At 41.2% G+C, this 18,424-nt stretch overlaps 1 protein-coding gene across 3 annotated transcripts in view; it reads right to left on the bottom strand.

The window, feature by feature from the left end:
* Positions 1-2,074: 2,074 nt before the first annotated feature.
* LOC123103042 (long chain acyl-CoA synthetase 6, peroxisomal) overlaps positions 2,075-18,424 on the bottom strand; it is a 21,318-nt gene continuing 4,968 nt past the window's right edge. For 2 of the 3 annotated variants that reach the window (XM_044524529.1, XM_044524530.1), the window contains exons 10-23: positions 17,930-18,019; positions 17,753-17,832; positions 17,563-17,656; positions 17,168-17,256; positions 16,951-17,039; positions 15,809-15,938; positions 15,600-15,718; positions 14,336-14,459; positions 14,168-14,254; positions 12,886-12,989; positions 12,716-12,801; positions 3,624-3,710; positions 3,440-3,526; positions 2,866-3,359 (exon numbers count right to left, since the gene is read on the bottom strand). In XM_044524529.1, the coding sequence (XP_044380464.1) occupies positions 3,264-3,359; positions 3,440-3,526; positions 3,624-3,710; positions 12,716-12,801; positions 12,886-12,989; positions 14,168-14,254; positions 14,336-14,459; positions 15,600-15,718; positions 15,809-15,938; positions 16,951-17,039; positions 17,168-17,256; positions 17,563-17,656; positions 17,753-17,832; positions 17,930-18,019 (1,362 nt within the window). In that variant the 3' untranslated portion in view covers positions 2,866-3,263. Of the gene's footprint in view, positions 2,504-2,865; positions 3,360-3,439; positions 3,527-3,623; positions 3,711-12,715; positions 12,802-12,885; positions 12,990-14,167; positions 14,255-14,335; positions 14,460-15,599; positions 15,719-15,808; positions 15,939-16,950; positions 17,040-17,167; positions 17,257-17,562; positions 17,657-17,752; positions 17,833-17,929; positions 18,020-18,424 lie in introns of those variants that run through there. The other variant, XR_006449598.1, reaches the window with a different exon arrangement.

The raw sequence follows: 18,424 nt of genomic DNA, 5'->3' as shown, positions 1-18,424 counted from the left end.
TTGATCTGTGGTTGTCCACTTCACTGTCTCAATAATAAGATCCATGACCTTGAATCTGATGAAGCTGTCAATATGATGTAGCATATCAATTGAGTATCCTCAAACCATCCTCTCATCTCCTGACTTGCGCATAAGAGTGTGCCTCAAGATGGTGTTAATAGTAGCAAGCCCATGCAAGAGGTAGTAGATGGATCCCAGCTTATGTTTTACAACATCTTTCGGAGCGATAGTTGTATACATGTTTGCCATGGAGTTGTGATCCATGCGAGGCTTGGCATATATATATCCACATAGTTCTCACTATTGGGAAGTGCATTGATCAACTCTATCTATTCTTCAACTGGAGACTCATATCTACTCCCTCTGTCATCCATCTAATTTTGCCATCCGGGTAGAAATTTGCAGTTGAATAGAATTGCACAATGATCTCGTCATTCCATGCAGTCAAGTTTGTACCAATGAACTCGTCAAGCTCTAGTGTCTTTAAGTTCTCATGCAGAAAGCGGTCGGGATGAGCATCTATGTACTCCCAATCTACCCATCTCATGTCATTGACAGTCGGGCTCTTGTTAAGAAGAACAGTCTCGTAGAACTCCTGTTGCTCCTTGATGTGGAAACGATAGTCCACAACTGTCCTCTTTCTGATGGCATAAGTATTTATGGTTCTCCATCTCCTTAGTCCTTTATCCTTCCTCTCTTTCATGTTCTCTACCACGGGACGAGTCATCGTGAGCTGGCATGAACGGTCTAAGCTTCTTGAGGTGCACTGGGGCTTCTTCATCATCTATTTTCTCTAGCATTGGGGCCTTACTCTTCTGAGAAGCAGCCATGTTTATGGTGGTCTTGCCTTTGGCCTTAGCAACAGTCTTGGCCTTGGCAGCAGGAGGTGCCTTCTTAGGCATAACATCTTCCATGAACTTTCTCTGCTTCTGAGGTCACTCATCCTGAAATTGCTTCAAGATGAGCACACTTAACTTTGGAGTTCTTTCCGAATGGGCTCCCGAAAAATAAGAATTTCTTATTGATATGAGTAATCTATTATCCCTATCAAGTTAAGCTATCACATATAATATCAGAGCCAGGTTATGCCTGCAATTATGGGATTATGGAGTTCTTTCCTAAAGGTTGATGCTTGCAATTATGGGGTTGGGGCTATAGTAATGTAGAAGGGAAGGCCTATTTCTTACTTCAGCAAAACTCTAGGACCCAAGGGCCAAGACCTTGTCAACTTATGACAAAGAAACAATTGCTATTCTGGAAGCACTCAAAAAGTGGAAGCATTATTTTGCTGCTTCTTCACTGATTCTTAGGATAGATCAAGAAAGTTTAAAGTACATTATGGAGCAGAAATTAATTGATGGAATTCAGCTTAAACCGTTGATCAGATTTTGGCCTACAATTTTCAATGGAATATAAAAAGGGAAAGACCAACAAGGTAGCTGATGCCCTATCTAGAGTTAAATATCAACTCAATGTGCTCTTACTAGCACTATTGTTCATCATGTTTGGGCTACTGAAGTAATAGCGAGTTACGTCGATGACCCTAAGTGCAAGGGTCTGCTCACTCAACTTGCCCTTACCCCTGATGGCACTCCTAATTATAAATTATAATAGGGTTTGTTCAGATATAAGAACAGAATTCTTATTGGAAATTCCCCTACCCTAAGAACTAGTTTATTGACAACATTTCATAATAGTGAGCTAGGTGGTCACTCTGGTCAAAGAGCCACTTACCAAAGACTCAAGCTTTTATTTTACCGACCTGGAATGAAGCTGCACCACCCTGGTCAAAGAGCCACTTAACAAAGACTCAAGCTCTTATTTTACCGACCTGGAATGAAGCTGCATGTGCAACAGTTTATTCAGCAGTGCCCTGTGTGCCAAATTAACAAGCCAAAGCATTGTAAGTAGGTCTGCTGCAACATCTGCCCACTCCCTTGTTTGCATGGACTCACATCTCCATGGACTTTGTGAAAGGTCTTCCCTTGTCAAATGGAAAAGATATCATACTAGTGGGTTGTAGACAGATTCACTAAATACAACCATTTTCTTCCCATGAAGCACCCCATTTCAATAAGATCAGTGGCTACTACTTTCATTGGCAATATTTTCAAACTACATAGGTTGCCTTGTGCAATTGCCACTAATAGGGGCGGGATTTTTACCAACCAGCTCTGGCAAGATCTATTCAGGAGACTAGGAATTAACTCCATTAAGAACTTCATACCACCCACAAACTGATGGTCAGACGGAGAGAGTGAACCAATGTCTTGAAAACTACCTCAAATGTATGACATTCAACTAGCCTAAGAAATGGTGCTATTGGCTATCTCTAGCGTAATGGTGGTACAGCACCTTCCACTGCTCTCAAAATGACTTCTTTTCATGCAGTTTATGGAAGAAAACCTACTACGGTTGCTGAGGCTGCTCTTTATCCTGAAGATTGCTCCCTTGACAATCATTTTTCAGTCTTGAAGATATTGCAGCAATCATCAAGGAGAACCTGCTCAAAGCAAAGGAGAGAATGAAATTCTTTGCAAACAACATGTCTAATAGATCATTTGAACCTAGGGATATGGTTTACTTGAAGACCCAACTCTACTGCACACTTCCCTTAGCATTCACAAACATTTGAAGCTCCACTCCAAGTACTATGGCCCTTTCAGAATTCTTTCTGTTTTTACCTCCAATAAGTCGTAATGGCTTATAAGCCTAGGATCGGCCGTGAGAAGGCAGCTAACTTGTAATAGGGCTAAACCCTAGGCCACCGAAACGGCTGCCTTTGTATCGCCCACCTTGGCGGCGCAAACCCTAATCCAAATTCCCCAAGTTCTTCCGTGAATTTGCTCGTGTGATTAAGAGTAGTGTTGAAACCTCACCAGTGTTTTCTTCTCAATTTTTGCCTTAATGTAACATATATATTTGAACATGATGATGGTTACAGAATGTTTTCCTATAACTTACAGGTATAGGATATCTTCAGTCTTTTGTATAACTTCTGCAGCAGCAAGAAGGCATGAACTGTTGATGGGTATAGTTATATCAAGAATGTTTTCCTATAAATTGTATACCTTCTACCAAAATAACGAACGAAATTCTATAATGGGGCCTTCGGTTTATTCCTTTATAAATATAACCACACCCAACACCACTCCTGGGGTGAAAGGTATTCCTGCTCATAAAGCAAATGAGAAATCCTTGCTCCATTGTGTGAACCTGTCCTGTATTGGTTTGAACCTTACTCCTGAACATTTCTCGAGTAATTACAACTTCTGCCTAGCTGATTCGGCGTCACGCAGTTGTGCATACATATCTGCGAGCTCTTTCGTGAAGTAGGCCTTAGCTTGCGGTCTTTTGACCTGTAAAAGATTCATAGTTCATACTGAGGTTAGCTTCACCATATTTAAACCTACTACTGTAACAGAATGAACGTGCTTACCTTGAACGTGGGGGTGAGGAGACCATTTTCTACTGTGAAAGGTTCAGCAACAAGAGTAACAGCTTTGGCAAATTCAAAACCTCTTAGCTGGTAGATGATAATACAAATATTTATCAAGGGATGATATAATACTCCTAGATTACTTATGGAGAATGTATGTACAGTCGGAAGTGCAGAGAGAAACCTGTGCTTCCTTTCCAATAGAATCCATGTCAGCCAAGACAGCAGCTTTTGCTCTCGGGTCGACACAAAGCTGTCTTAAGTCCTCGCTCTAGAGATTAGACAGCATTTATATTAGAAAATAACATGACAAGATTGGATTGTATGCGAGAACCATTGGAGGATATATGAAATAACAATAACAAAAGAAAGTATGACCCAAGTGTGTTATTTCTCAGCACCACTTTAAGGATGAAACCATGAAGGAAGATAATGTCTTGAGGAAGTGCAAAGTTGATCAAAAGAAAAGCAAAATGACAAGTAGCATATCTAAAGGAAATACTATGAAACAGAATGCCACTATTCTAATTATAGAACCCAGTTTTCTACACCATTAAGGTCAACAAAGTAGAAATATGCTAACTGAGCCAGGGATCCCTTGTACAGTGGCACCAGCATTGATTACGAGTCGAGGGACTAGTCGAGACTAGTCGCTAGACTAGTCTATGAGTCGCATTCTGTGTGTCGACTAGAAATCTCGTGTAGACTAGTTCGCCGAGTCGAGGAGTCGAAGGACTAGTCGTAGACTAGTCTAGACTAGTCGTGCACCTTGAGTCGTTCGACTCAATTTCTTTATTTTTTAGGGATTGGGAGGGGATAAGTGAGCCAGCCACCCTGCCCCTTTCCCTCCATTGCTTATGCTCTTCATGGATCTGCACTCCTCTGCTCTGGCCCTTTCCCTCCATTGCTTCTGCTCTCCCTAGATCTGCCCTACGGTCTCCCTCTGCTGCCTTCTGGCTACTGGATCCGCTCGTCCCTCAGGTTGCAGTAAGCAAGCAAGCATACTAGCAAAGTAATTTCTCCCTTCTCTTCTTCCCTTCTTTGATTCGATTTTTACCCCCTGCCCTCTTCTTTATTTCGTTTTGTTTGCTTCAGTTTCAAGATCCTTAGGTCTAAAGTGCAATGCCTATGCCGGAAATATCTCAAGTACTGTATTCAGCAGCTGCAGCTCAGACCAATGAGCAATATGATCCATCGAAGGATCCTGCAAGAAGCCAACTAGGAGCAAGGATCCAACATGGAAATATGCTTACTTGACTAATCTGCAGGACAAATTGACGCTCCAATGCACTTTCTATAGTATATATTACATATTAATACTAGGTTTTAGTAATTGATTACTGCAAGTTGTGAACTACAGTACCATGTCGACTAGTCCAGCAGTAGTCTAGACTAGTCACGATTAGTCTATGAGTCTCAACCTTCGAACGACTCATCGACTCGTCGACTCGTAAACGTTGGGCACCAGCCAACAAAAGAAAAGCTTGTGTCCATTTGCGGGGGGTGGGGGGGATCTCAGATGTACTTGCAGTTTTTGTGGAAAAAAACATATACAGAAAAAATAATATTAAAATGGTGCACACATACAGTTTCTATATTTAGGGCTGCATAGCCACTTTTTGTGCATCTACTACCACTATAAAAGAAAGAGAGGGCGGAGAACCAGATCATCCTATCCATCGAAACCTGCAATCTGATGGTCTACATCCCTCCAGCATACTAAACGCGTTTTACGCTTTAATTACCCACCATGCCATCTACTATATAAAAAAGAGAGGGGCAGATCCAAACAATCAGATCCATCCATCTACAAGATCTAATGGCTCGTAATCCTTCGATATTTAACGCTGCAAGCCACGGGTTAATCAACTACTCCATCAATCGCTAACCCACCCCGCTGTTCGCAAAAAGAAACCGCTGCGCACCACGCCCGCACGACTTCCGCCCGCTCGCCCCGCCAAAAGAAAAAAAAAAGGACTTCCGTCCGCTCCTCCTCATCCATGCCCGCACACCAGCCGTTCCGCCCATCCTCCCGCCGCCTCCCGCCGTTCGCCACCCGCATCATCCTCCTCTCAGCTTGGCCTCCCCCCATCCTCCCGTCGTTCGCTAGCCGCCCTCCCGCCATACGCCGCCCGCGCCATATGCCGTTCGCTAGAGATGCGGGCGGGCGGTTGGGCTGGCGAGCGGTGGCAGGTTCGTCGCGCGACAGGTCGCCTGGGATGCTAGCCGATGTATGCGGGTCAAGCCAACTCGGGCGGCAGCGCATCTTCGAGAGAGGAGAGGGGAAGAGAAGGAGAGTCCTGGCGGCGGCTGAGGAGGTGCTCGCCGGCGAGCGGGCTCCGACGGCCGCCTGGCGCGCGGGGTTGGATGGGGGCGCTTCCCGGCGGCCGCAGCCGTCCTCGCGACACCAACTAGCTGAAAGCATCGCCGCTCCCCGCCGCCTGCCCCACCTACCCACGCGACAATGTCGCTCCTCGGCTCCTCCCCGCGCGATACTGCCTTCCCCAAGAACGCCCACCCCGTCATCCTCCTACTCCTCAGTGCCTCCTTCTCGCCCGCCCGCAACGCCTTGCCTTGCAGCGGCGCCTGACACACGCACGGCCCACACTGGAGCACGCCGCCCCTCGCTGCCTGATTTTCTTCTTTTCCGTCGCACTGTGCGAAATCTGCCCCATGCTCGGTCTGGATCTACATAAGCGGTTGAGAGAGAGAGAGAGCACAGCGAAGACGCACACTGTAGATTGTGGAAGAGGTACGTAGGACAACACCCCTCTGTGTTCTTCCTTTTGGGTCTACTTTCTCTCACACACATGTGTATCTGTACTGATTCCTTACAGGAAGAGGACATGCTGTTGGATCCGAGCACCTGTCGGAGGAGCATAGGCATAAGGAGGCATCCATGAGACAAGTTTTTTTAATTCGTATTTCTATGTCTGCATGATGACATTAGTTAACTGGTAATAGTAAGTCACTGTCATACATCACTGATGAAATAGTTGTTTTTTCCCATTTAGCAAAGAAATTATGATCTGTTCCTCTACCAATAAATTGTAAATTAGTCATGACACCCAGTCTATCACCTGTCATGTTGTTTGATTTGTCTCTCTCTATATATATATGTTCTCATGAGTGGTCATAGTTTTACATGACGATTTCCAGAATACGAATACACTGAAAGTTAATTTGATTTTCATAAATCTGTCTAATTTTGGTTGTATAAATTATTTTTAAATTTGGCATCCCATTCCATGCCAAGAATCAAATGACAAGCTGAATTTGTTCCTATGTAACGGGGTTCAGTAGCTTCCCTCTCCTGAATTATTCTTTGTGTAATTTCATGGTTATGCAATTATCAATCTTCTCTTACTCATTTCACGTGTCCATAGTTAGCCAGGCAACTGAAGGTGGGTCATGTATTTTAGCACAGATTCGATGTGGCGGTTGTTAACTTATTCCAACTGTGAAGAATGGTAGTTGTTGCCGGATGAATTTCTGGTCTCGCACCTCCTTATTTCTGGTCTTGCACCATGGACGGCCTGAACGGCGCTGACGCGTGCTTCTCCGGAGGAGGGCCATGTGACGGCCAGACCGGCAGACATAGCCAGGTAAGACCAAGTGCTAGATATTGTCATGAGATAAATTTTGATGGATAGGATTTTAATAAGTTAGCGGTGTAGGTCGAGACGACGAAGAGATTGGTATGCACAATGTGTAGGCAGAATATGATACATTTACATTGACAAGTCTAGGCTCGGCTGGAGAGCTTTAGGCTTTTTATTGATTAAGCTTAACACTTCTGCTCACTCATTATTACTTTGTATTCATCAAAATTATTTATTTTGTACTATATTGTAGCATGTTCGACGAACACAAACAGAGACGGCCATGGTGCTAGCTGATAGCACTTGCTAACTTAAAAAGTTTGCATACCTTTTCTCTAATTATATAAGTGTTTCTTACCAACTATTGAGCCTACCAGTTTTAGATCTATGTCTCTAAGGCCACTACTCAACTTCAGGTCGGTACTTTGCGGTAGAGTATACCTCCATAATTCTCCATCGAAGATACTAAAGTTTGTTGATGATGATTTGTTTCAGGATATGCGGTACCATGAAGGGGAGCCTTGGCGCAGTGGTAAAGCTGCTGCCTTGTGACCATGAGGTCATGGGTTCAAGTCCTGGAAACAGCCTCTTACAGAAATGTAGGGAAAGGCTGCGTACTATAGACCCAAAGTGGTCGGACCCTTCCCTGGACCCTGCGCAAGCGGGAGCTACATGCACCAGGTTGCCCTTTTTTTTATATGCGGTACAAGGGATTCGAGGCAAATTGAGGAAGGAGCTGGAGCAGGTGGTGGATTAAGGAAAGAGCTGGAGCAGAGACGGATTAGAGCTGCTTAAGTGCAGATTTTTAGACTAGCCTGCTTAAGTACATGTTCTTAGATTGCATATGGAAGGGAACTTACGTGCATGTTGTTTGGATTGCAGGATGGAAGGGAACTTAAGTGCATGTTTTTGGATTGTACATGAACTAAGTTCCTGCTGAAAAATGGTGACTGCATTTAGAGCTGGCATTGGTGCTTGGTCAGACATGGTGTCTTTGTAACTACACTAAGTTCCCTGGTTCTTGCTTAAAAATGTTTACAAGATAACATTTCTAAACATGATCTAGAAGCCCCCAAACCAGATCAAGCTCGGTACATTGGAATAAAAAGAATGACAAGGCAGTTAGAAGTTCAGAATTCTATATAGGATATATATACTTGGTTGTACCATATTTAGCTGAACTAAAGTAGATGCTCTAACTGTGTTCACATGATTTTGAACAGGCCCATGGAGAGAAGCCCTAATGTACACCCAAGGTTCAGGGAGGTGATCCAGGTTTCCAAGAAGGTTAGAAGGTTAGTTGCTTGTGCAATTCAGTTCAAATGTAGCTTGTTGCTGGAAGGAGTAGAGTTTGATTAGATCGGATCAACGTTATTTGGTATTTTGGTAGTGGTTAAGTATGGGATATGCACCTGCCATTTTTCTATGCATATTGTTCTGTCCATGTATGTTGCATCCTTTTGACTTATGTATGATGTGTTCAATGATGTCATTGGTGACTCATGTGAAGTTGCTTTGTTTGATTCAAGTGCAATTAGACCGTGGCAGCCATGCGGAATATATGCATGAAGCCGTGAGCAGTGAGCAGCTTACCTATTTATTATTGTTGGCCTTTTCAGTTGGATTTAGTATAGCTGGATTACCTACTTCTCGGATGACGAACAGAGACTAACATTATTTGTTTATTCTTGCATCTTATACCCTCAGCTTGAGAAAAACAAACCTTATCATTTCCATTTGTAGAATTAATATCATATTTGAGGGATCAGTTGGCACTGATGCCTAAAATGTGTTGTTTTTTCGCATGCTTAATTGTACACAGCTAGATAGACATGCATAAGTATTTAGGTTGATGCACAAGTCAATTTACAGTAGGATTATGAGGACAATCAACTGAGCTCCAACAACTTATCTTCTATTTTCTTTCTTAACCATCAGACCGAATAGTTATGTTTGTTGAGTTTATGTAAACAATCATACTTGAGACCTTTTAAAGCAAAGCAATCTGTAGGACTTGTAGTGAAAGCAAGGCTTATCATTCAGGTTACTTGTTGTGACCTATGACAGAAAACCAATCTGTAGAACTTCTGTTTGCCTGATCCCTATGCCTTTTCTATATATAGTGTCCCATCTAGGTTAACTGTTGGGATGGAACCTTTCAAGGCTGGTTTAGTCTGGTCGATCTTATCAATGTATGAGGGAAAGTCTGCATTCTAGATCAATGTAGATGTCAAGCTGGAATAAAAACATTCAATAGCTTCTCAGTATGGACATTGTTCTACTGATTTCATTACTTCGCCATGGTTTTAGCCTGTCACATATGGAGAATCATCATCCAGCTACATCTCCCTTAGAATCAGGGAAACATTCCCCATTTAAAGACCAAACATGCATAATCTATTTAGAGTTTGAGTTTGTTTTTTGTCTGATATCTCTGTTGCCTCTGTTATATTACTAAATTGCTATTAAAACAAGGAAGAATGGCCTGATGTTTCCTTTGAATCCGATTGTCGGGTACTGGTGGAGATGTGGAACTCAAGAAAACATAATAGATGGAGATTATCAGCTTCCTGTCAGAAATTGAGTTGAGCCAAGCTTTTTGTTCTTTTACTCTGTCTTTTCTTCTTAGAGAGGTTAATTTTTAACACACCTGTGTACAAACCTGCCCTGCAGGTTAGTGACCGGAGACTATGTCGTAAATTGTAATGCTATACCTTCAGAATAGAGCTAGCTCATTTTGATTGTCAAAAGTGGATTGTTTCGTGTTAAGATTTTACTTTAGAATATTGGTTCAATACCATTAATTTTTTTATGTGAGATATTTGTTTTATATTTTAGTAGTCGTTCAAGTGTGAGTTATGTTTATCTGTAACACGTAATTGACTACCGGAAATTTCATGATACCTTATCAAGGCCATTTGCAGGTTTATATAAGCATTTGGTTAGCAACCTCATATTATATAGTATCTGTAGACTTAACTATCTCTTTATCTTTTTCCCCAGGTTTTAGTTATCCATTGCTTACACAATGAATTTAGACCAATTGTAGAGTTGCATCTCCACGTACTGAACACAATGCAAGGTTGCTTTTCAATCATAACTAGATTTCTTTTTCTTTTGCAACCTATCAAACCTGGGGATGTCTCATTTATGGAAAAACTACTCGAGTGACATAACAACATTGTGTATTAATCAAATTTATATATTTGTGGTCAACATTTAACGTGCGTTGCACGTGCAAGCTTACTAGTAACATAAAAAGTAAGAAATTGTGGAGTGTTCCTCCATGTACGTCTAGATACCTCTCGATGTAAGGCAACTCATCCAGAAAACTAAGATAGTGACTAGCTATTGGTGGCAAATGAAGTATTCGACCTGTTGTGAATTTGATTCACGACGCAATAACTACCATGCTGAAGATAGCCAAACTCTATGGCTGCGAGAGATTGGGTGGACATACGTTCAGAAAGAGAGGATGGGGAGAGAGATTAGACTGATTATTTCTTGCTTCCCTGAAACATACTCCCTCCGTTCCGAATTACTTGTCACAGGTATGGATGTATCTAGATGTATTTTAGTTCTAGATACATCCATTTCTCCGACGAGTAATTTGGAATGGAGGGAGTAGATAGATGGGATCCTTATATGGTGGAGGCTTAGACCCTTGATTACTCCTAATACGATTAGACTTAGGGCGTGTTCGGTAGCTCTCCACAGCCTCAGAATCCTCAACTCCATAGCCCAAAACCATAGCCAGCTTCTCCTGAAAAATCCTGGAGTTCACAGATCGTTCGGCTCCATAGCTTCTCGCTGGTTAGCGCTGTCTTGGGCTGGCAGCCCATTTGGCTTGGCTGCAACCCAGCCCTCCCACGTTCTCACCTCTTGGCCCACCTTGATGCTTCTTCAACCTGCAGCACTGACAGAACAGGGTGTTTCCTGAAGCTGTCAATTTGCTATCAAATAGGGAGATAAAGGCCACGATTTGCCTGAACTTCAACACGTAATTTGTTGCCCACTTTGCTCCAAATCCATTCTATCAAATAGCACACTCTATCATTCAGTAATGGAAGAGATCGGAGTGCAGCACTGACGCCTAGCTACGAGTAGTGCGTGAGCCAGCACAGCCCAGCCCAGCGCGTGCGCAGACAAATGCCACAACGTGGGCGGCGAGACCACTCTCCCCCACGCCCACTCTCGCGGGCGGCGCTCAACTGGGCCGCCAGGAACGCAGCCGCCGGGACGGAGCCGTCGATACGGGACAGAGAGAAGGACCTGGGTGTGGAATCAGCCGGAGAGGCTCGAACTCCTGGCGGCAGAGCTAGGTCAGATCGGCCAAGAAGGAGGACATGCGCGAGCGCGTCGGCGGCGGTTGAGGAATATAAGGGGAACGAGCGGCAGGGGAGGGAGAGGAGGGGAACAAGCACGTCATGGGATTGAAAAATCAGTGCGAACCGGTACGCAAGTTCACTTGGCAGTGGCAATCGGGAGTAATTTCTGTCAACTCCCGCTCCTTTGATTTCTGGGAGCTCGGATGTTCCAACTCCACCGCTCCTCTAATTTTACACTACGCGAATAGCCAGCTTCCAACTTGTATAACCAGGATTCGGATCGTTCGGCTGGGCTTCCGACCTGGAGCTGAGGAGTTACGGAGCCAGAGGGCTACCAAACACGCCCTTAATAGACCTTCCCATATACAACAGGACTTTGTCCTAATCCTATACTTTCCTTAAGGACTTTCCTCTTTTACTTGCTGCTGCAAATCTTTGCCCAACACAGTGACCATCTCCTGCTACAATACAGTGATCCTGGTCTCCTGGTCTTCTTGCCGTCCAGCCATCCGTAATGGAACTAGTGCTGCTTTAATGCGCTGTACTAACATCATCAGTGGGACCAGTTTAAGCCATTTGTTTAGTGTCGGTTTCCAGCTAATACCATGATACCATGTTACTAGCATTTCAAAATTCCAGGACACAGCAGAGAAGTACTGTAAACGAACTCTTAAAATCCTTTTTGGAGAATAATGCATGGTGACGGGATAGTAGCAAGAATATAAGTTTGTGTATAGCTAAAAGCAACACTCTAGTTGCAGGCTCCTACCACAAGGCTCAAGAAGGTCCTGGTTGCGTCCCCAACATTTTGAGTTCAAGTGTTCAATACTAACTCTAATTCACTAAATGAAAAGGACTTGCCTAATTCCATGAATGACCAAACATAATATGAGAAACAAGCCTTTCTCTTTGAATCACAAGAAATGGAAAACGCAGGAATAGGAAAAAAACATGAATGAGATGCCACATATTTTGGGCTTCTGTACAATCTCAAAACAGGAATAATTGAAGTACTGCCTTTGGATGGTTCGCATAAATGAACATAGAAATGTTGGGAGGAATGAAGACCAAAAGTCGAGAGAAATAAAGAGAGGTTCCATTGGAATTCTAGAAGGAAAATTAAGGTTTGAGCTTATGTTGGTTAAATTAGAGACAGGAATATGACAACCCCATCCATCTGATGAATAGGGTCCTTATAGGAAACAAATTATTGAGGATTAGAATCCCACAAAAATTCCTATGAAATTATACAATCCAAAGATGAGTCTAATTTGAGTAGAAACAATGAGTTCATCTCAATGTTTGGTTTTATAAGGTAGTGGGAAATGAAAGGTTAAAGTACTTACTTGTATTCCTTGAGATGCAGCCCAAGCCTTCAAAACATCTGGTTCAACTGCTACAATGGCAACTAGAAAAGAGTTGAAACTATCACCTGCATCCAAATCAACAAACTCAGAAAACATGTCACCACAATTGATAGGTACAAGTACAATTAATATAAAATCATGAATATTACCATATATAAAGCATTGAGCAATGAACTTGCACTTAGCATACACATTCTCAATCTTCTCTGGAGCTATGTATTCTCCTTGAGCCAACTTGAAAATGTTCTTTTTCCTGGAGCTCAGAAAAATACAGAACAGTAAGAAATGGAAGAAAACTAGTACCAAACTAAGTATAGTTGAACATACTAAATAAATTAACCTAGGGAAATCTGCAGAAAGAGATTGGGTGATTACCCAAAGAGTCTCTAATCCAAATAAAAGGATATACTGTGAGCTGAGGTGATTCCTCAAAATTCTCCATACATTACACTACTTAACAGGACAAAGGCCAACCAAGTACCAAGTTCAACGGTTCAATAACAGTGAGCAAAATTGTAATAATATTTATGCGTGATCAGATTTTGATCAGTACTTGAGAAGGTTGATATGCTGCTTTCACTCGGCAACACTCTAATTTTAGGGCCGCAAACTTGTCTTTAGATAGTCCTCAACATACTTGAAATTATACTGATTCAAAGAATAACTGAGTGGCAGATATTATACTATTAAGTTCTAATAACATATTAGAGTTTTATCATCTACCATGCCAACCTTACATAATACTCCCTCCGTTCCGAATTACTTGTCGCAAGTATGGATGTATCTAGATGTATTTTAGTTCTAGATACATCCATTTCTGCGACGAGTAATTTGGAACGGAGGGAGTACATTCTACTTTCAAGTGAGCATTAAGAGTTTATTGGCAACTTCTGAGTAACATTAGAAACCTGTACAGAAGTTAAAAGCACTGATACATAAGATATAACTTCCCCTAAATAGAAACGGAAGCAGATGGAAACTTAAGGACATGGATTGATAATTTGATAGCATCATGTGCGCCTTATCTACTTTGTGCGCCCTAAACAACTACCAAAATCATAACAAAAATCCAACTAGCTTAGAAGCGCTCCAGTATGCTACAGAAGTTCAAGTCCTAATAACGATATAAAAGCAAAAGATCAGTCATAAGAATATGAAAGCAAAAGAATAATTTTCAGTAAATGATAATTCCCTTGCTGCTATTCACAGGAACCTGTAACATAATTTTTCTTTTTCTGAAGAATCACTTTCACTTGGAACTTCGTTAGATAATAGATCAACTATACTCTACAGCTATTGAATTGTTTAGTGATAGTTCTAATATCTCGCACATGGACAGTATAAAAGCACCAAACAGATAAACTACACTAGATTAAGCAATCTAAATGAAAGCAAAATGCGCATAATTGCCATCCAGTTTTTCGGTTTTACCTATCTATAATTTTTAGACGCCCTCCAGGCAGCCACAAACCTATGTCTCCAGTGTGCAACCAGCCATCATTGTCAATGACATCCCTTCTGCACATTTCCAAATGCATTTATTTTAACTCACTTAAGAAATTCAAAAGTTCAAATAGGAGTTGAAGGATAGCAAATTACGTTTGGACTTCGTCTTTATAGTAACCGCGGAATATTGTAGGTCCTCTAACACAGATTTCTCCACGAGGATATGGTTGATCCTCACAAGTGTAATTCATTTCTGGGACATCCACAAGTTTAACCTCTGAAAATGAAAAGAATATTTGCATTACGAAAGAGAGAATAAGAAAACACAAAACTACATGTAATTATTACAAATGAGACCTTAATTTCTGTCAACATGGAAAGATACTGAAAGATTTCTCAAGACACAATATAATTTATCTCTGGATAAAGAAATCCAATCAACATGGGTCAATGGACCTTGCTAAGTGAACCTCAAATAAAATTTCTTCAGTTCTGCTTGTGCTGACCTACTTGTTCCTCACCTTTCTTGTTTCTTGGCTTGTTGTTTTTGCTAGTTTCATTTTTATTTGGTTTGCTAGACTTTTTAGCTTTCGTTTGATTTGTTGGTTGCTTTTCTGCCTTCTCATTGTGCCCCTTCTAATACAAAACAGCACGCATTTTGAGATGTGTTCAAGAAAAGAATGAATTCCATCCGACATGAACGCTGGCACTGACATGCTGACTTCATGGCACAAACAGAACAGCAACAGTGTGTTCCGGGACAGCATTGCGACCTAGTATCGCTCGTGGAGCATCAAGGAAGATGCCGAGCTTGTGCCAATTTAGAGTGTGTTTGTTGGTAGAGTGTGGGTGGTTTCCTTTACTTTTAGTAAATCAGCCACATGTTGGTCTTGCGATTTTGTATGACTGGCTTCTTGCTTAATGAAAATGGGCAAGCCTCTACTACATTCTCTAAAAACAGTAAATCAAACCCACATTTACTCATCACTAGCTAATTGCCCGTGTATTGCAACGGGGGCATACATATTTTAGTGGTTCAACACCAATCATGTCCAACATAAATCTTACACCCATCATATTCTAGATTTTGGTAAGATTTGATTCGATTTGAGTATGGGAAGGGGAAGGCAAGCAAAGTTTTGATTTAGTTAAGGTTTCGATAAGATTTGATTTGATTTGGGTATGAATAGGAGGACACAAGGAATGATTTGGTTAAGGTTTTTTGGTAAGATTTGATTTGATTTGAGGTTAATGCAGGATGTGGGGGAGTTGGACGTACGAACATACAATCCCCAACTCCCTTTAATAGTAGAGATTACTAGGATGGATTCTCTATGCACTAATAACATAAAATAATGATTTCACGAGAATATTATGGTCAACCTAAGCACAAATGTTAACCAAACACAAAACTTACCACAAGAAGGATTTGGTGATCCAACATGACCAATTAATTTGTCACCAATATCCATTGTAGTGATGACACAAGATGTCTCTGTCATTCCATAGCCTTCAAGAACCTCACCACCAAAGCATCTACAAAAAGTTAAAAACAGTGTTTACTTTCTAAGAACATGAAGCTACCAACAATTATCACACACGGCAGCGCACAAGAAATAGGCTTACATTCTTAGGAATTCCATTACATCTGCTGACAATGGAGAAGCGCCTGAAGTCATAAGCCTCACACGTCCACCAAGCCTAGCTTTTATTTTGTTAAATACTAACTTATCCCACATTGGGGAAGGATTTCGTCCTAAAACACAACGTAGTAAGTAAATTTCATTATATATGCAAGGGAATGAAAATGGATCAAATGACAAATATGGTGTGCTTACAAGAATAATGAAATTTCCATCTTGCAGCATTCAGTCATTGCTAAGCAACAGAAATATACTTCCTCTGTAAACTAATATAAAAGCGTTTAGATCACTACTTTAGTATTCTAAACGCTCTTATATTAGTTTACGGAGGGAGTAACTAACACAAGAGGATTACTATTCATGTTTCCAACTTGGAAATTGTGATTACTTGCTACCTACTAGAAAATCATGAAAATGCTACATAAGCTTTATATTTCCAATTATCACACAAATCAACCCTTTTAATCTTATTAAGAGTGACCTACATAAAGAGTTAGAACCCATTTGGTCGTTCACTTGCACCTTTAGTATTTTCAGTGTCTAGGTTAAACATGTCAGCAGCCACTTATCTTCATATCCAGCGTTCAATTTACAAGAAAAAAACAGACAGTATTATGGCATTTAGGACTACTTTGAGAAAGCACAATAAACTTCTAAACTAAGTGAACACAAAAAAAAAGCACAAAAAGCGAGCCCAACTCTGACTACAGCTAACCCCGAAGGAAAATGGAATCCTAGTCACACTTATGTTACCTGGGCACCAATTTGGACAGGAAGGAGAAGGAACAAAACTTCATCTTAAGTATACGCTCTTTAACACGAACAATGTTGGATTTTATAAAATTAAATTATAGAAGAATTTTGCTTGCACATACTCCTCTTCTACATATGCTTGGTCTCAAATAAAATTCTACTGTTGGGGCCGCTTCTACAGTTTTCAATTCAAACAAGAATCAATCAATCTACGGAATAGCGTGTTATGGTCAACATACACAGGTGCATAAAGTGAATTGTGTGGGCTGATTTCATGCTTCAGTGGTGAGCAATAATTATGTTAAATGGTTTCTAGACAAGAAATAGGATGGATGGGACACTGAACTTGAATGAACTTCATGATGTGCTTACCATTCACAAGCGCTTGCCTCTTGGCATTGTACGCAGTACGGAATAATCTTTCTTTTAGCCCACCAGAATCCTTCACAGCATTTGTGATTCTATGGAGTAAACAAGCAATAAACCAGTTAACAAAACCCAGTTGAAGAAAATGGACCTCAGAAAAGGTATGCCTAGCCATATGCACAATGAACATGAAAATGTGTAATAACTGGTATAGTTGTATTACGCAGAATAAATTCTGTTATATAGCCGGGGAACACTTGCGAATACGGTTGGTCTCAAAGCAGCCAAATCATCCATCAGCTTCAAATTATCCTGGAAACAGCGGTAATATACTCATGACAAGTACTATAATTGGATGGTTAAAATATTATCTTTGTGATGAAAGATATTGATGCATATGGCCTTCAAGTAGTCTCTGAACGGTGCACAGCTTTTATGAGAAGTTGCCCAGACTAAAAACAACTCAAGTGCAAACTATTGCATTGATGAGTAAAACTTATACAAGATCACATATTATCAGTTACTTCTCTCAATACACGTCCTTCATGTCGTTCAGTTTCTATACAATAATGCAAAGTACTACTAACTCTCATCTTAAATAGTTCAAAATCTACATACCCCTTGGTAAAATCCAATGGCAACACCATAGTGAAGCAGTGCAATTTGGTTAGCTCTCTCATAGATGTGAGCTAAAGGTAGGTATGAGATATACCTGAGGAGACATGTCAACGTTATTATAATACAAAAAATGAGTTTTTGGACATTGAATAAGGTACGGCAAAAAAGAAAGGGTATATCAAATCCTCACACGTCGGAGGGGTAAAACTTAACGCCCAAGCTTGATCCTGCAACATTCGCGATTAAGTTCTCGTGAGAAAGAACAGCTCCCTGGGAAAAGATTGGCATCCAATATCACATATCTGGAAGTAGAAGTAGAAAAGTTTCGTGATGAAGCAAAGAATAATAAGAACGGTGAATGATTTACCTTTGGTGTGCCAGTAGTGCCACTCGTGTAGCAGATAGTGGCAACATCTTCAGGTTTTGGAGGACGGTAAGTTTGAGAACTCATCTTTCCCTGAGTTAGAAGATCGAGAGGAGTTCAGAAAAGAGACGAACACTTTTTCAGGAATGAGCAGAAACTAGATGCCCTAGTATTTATTCTCATTAAAAATAAAATGTTATAGGTAACATAGGACATTATTGAATCCCACATGCATGGAGTAAATACACACTAAAATGAAGGCAATATATCCAGCATGCATATAAGCCTACCAGAACCACCGAACATTAAACAGAAAAACTCTAAAAAAAATTGTGGCTTCAACAATAGAGTGTCTAATCCATCTGGTAGTTTTACCATTTGTCGCTACATGTTGCGCATGCTAGTACACTGCACCAATGCTGCAGCTCAGTTAGGCCAAACATATTTGCAATAGGAGATGAAGAGATGGCCACCTATTGGCCAGGGACTTGCAGCAGT

Source organism: Triticum aestivum, chromosome 5A, assembly GCF_018294505.1.
Source record: "Triticum aestivum cultivar Chinese Spring chromosome 5A, IWGSC CS RefSeq v2.1, whole genome shotgun sequence".
NCBI classification, from domain to species: Eukaryota; Viridiplantae; Streptophyta; class Magnoliopsida; order Poales; family Poaceae; genus Triticum; species Triticum aestivum.
This window is presented reverse-complemented; position numbering and strand designations above follow the sequence as displayed.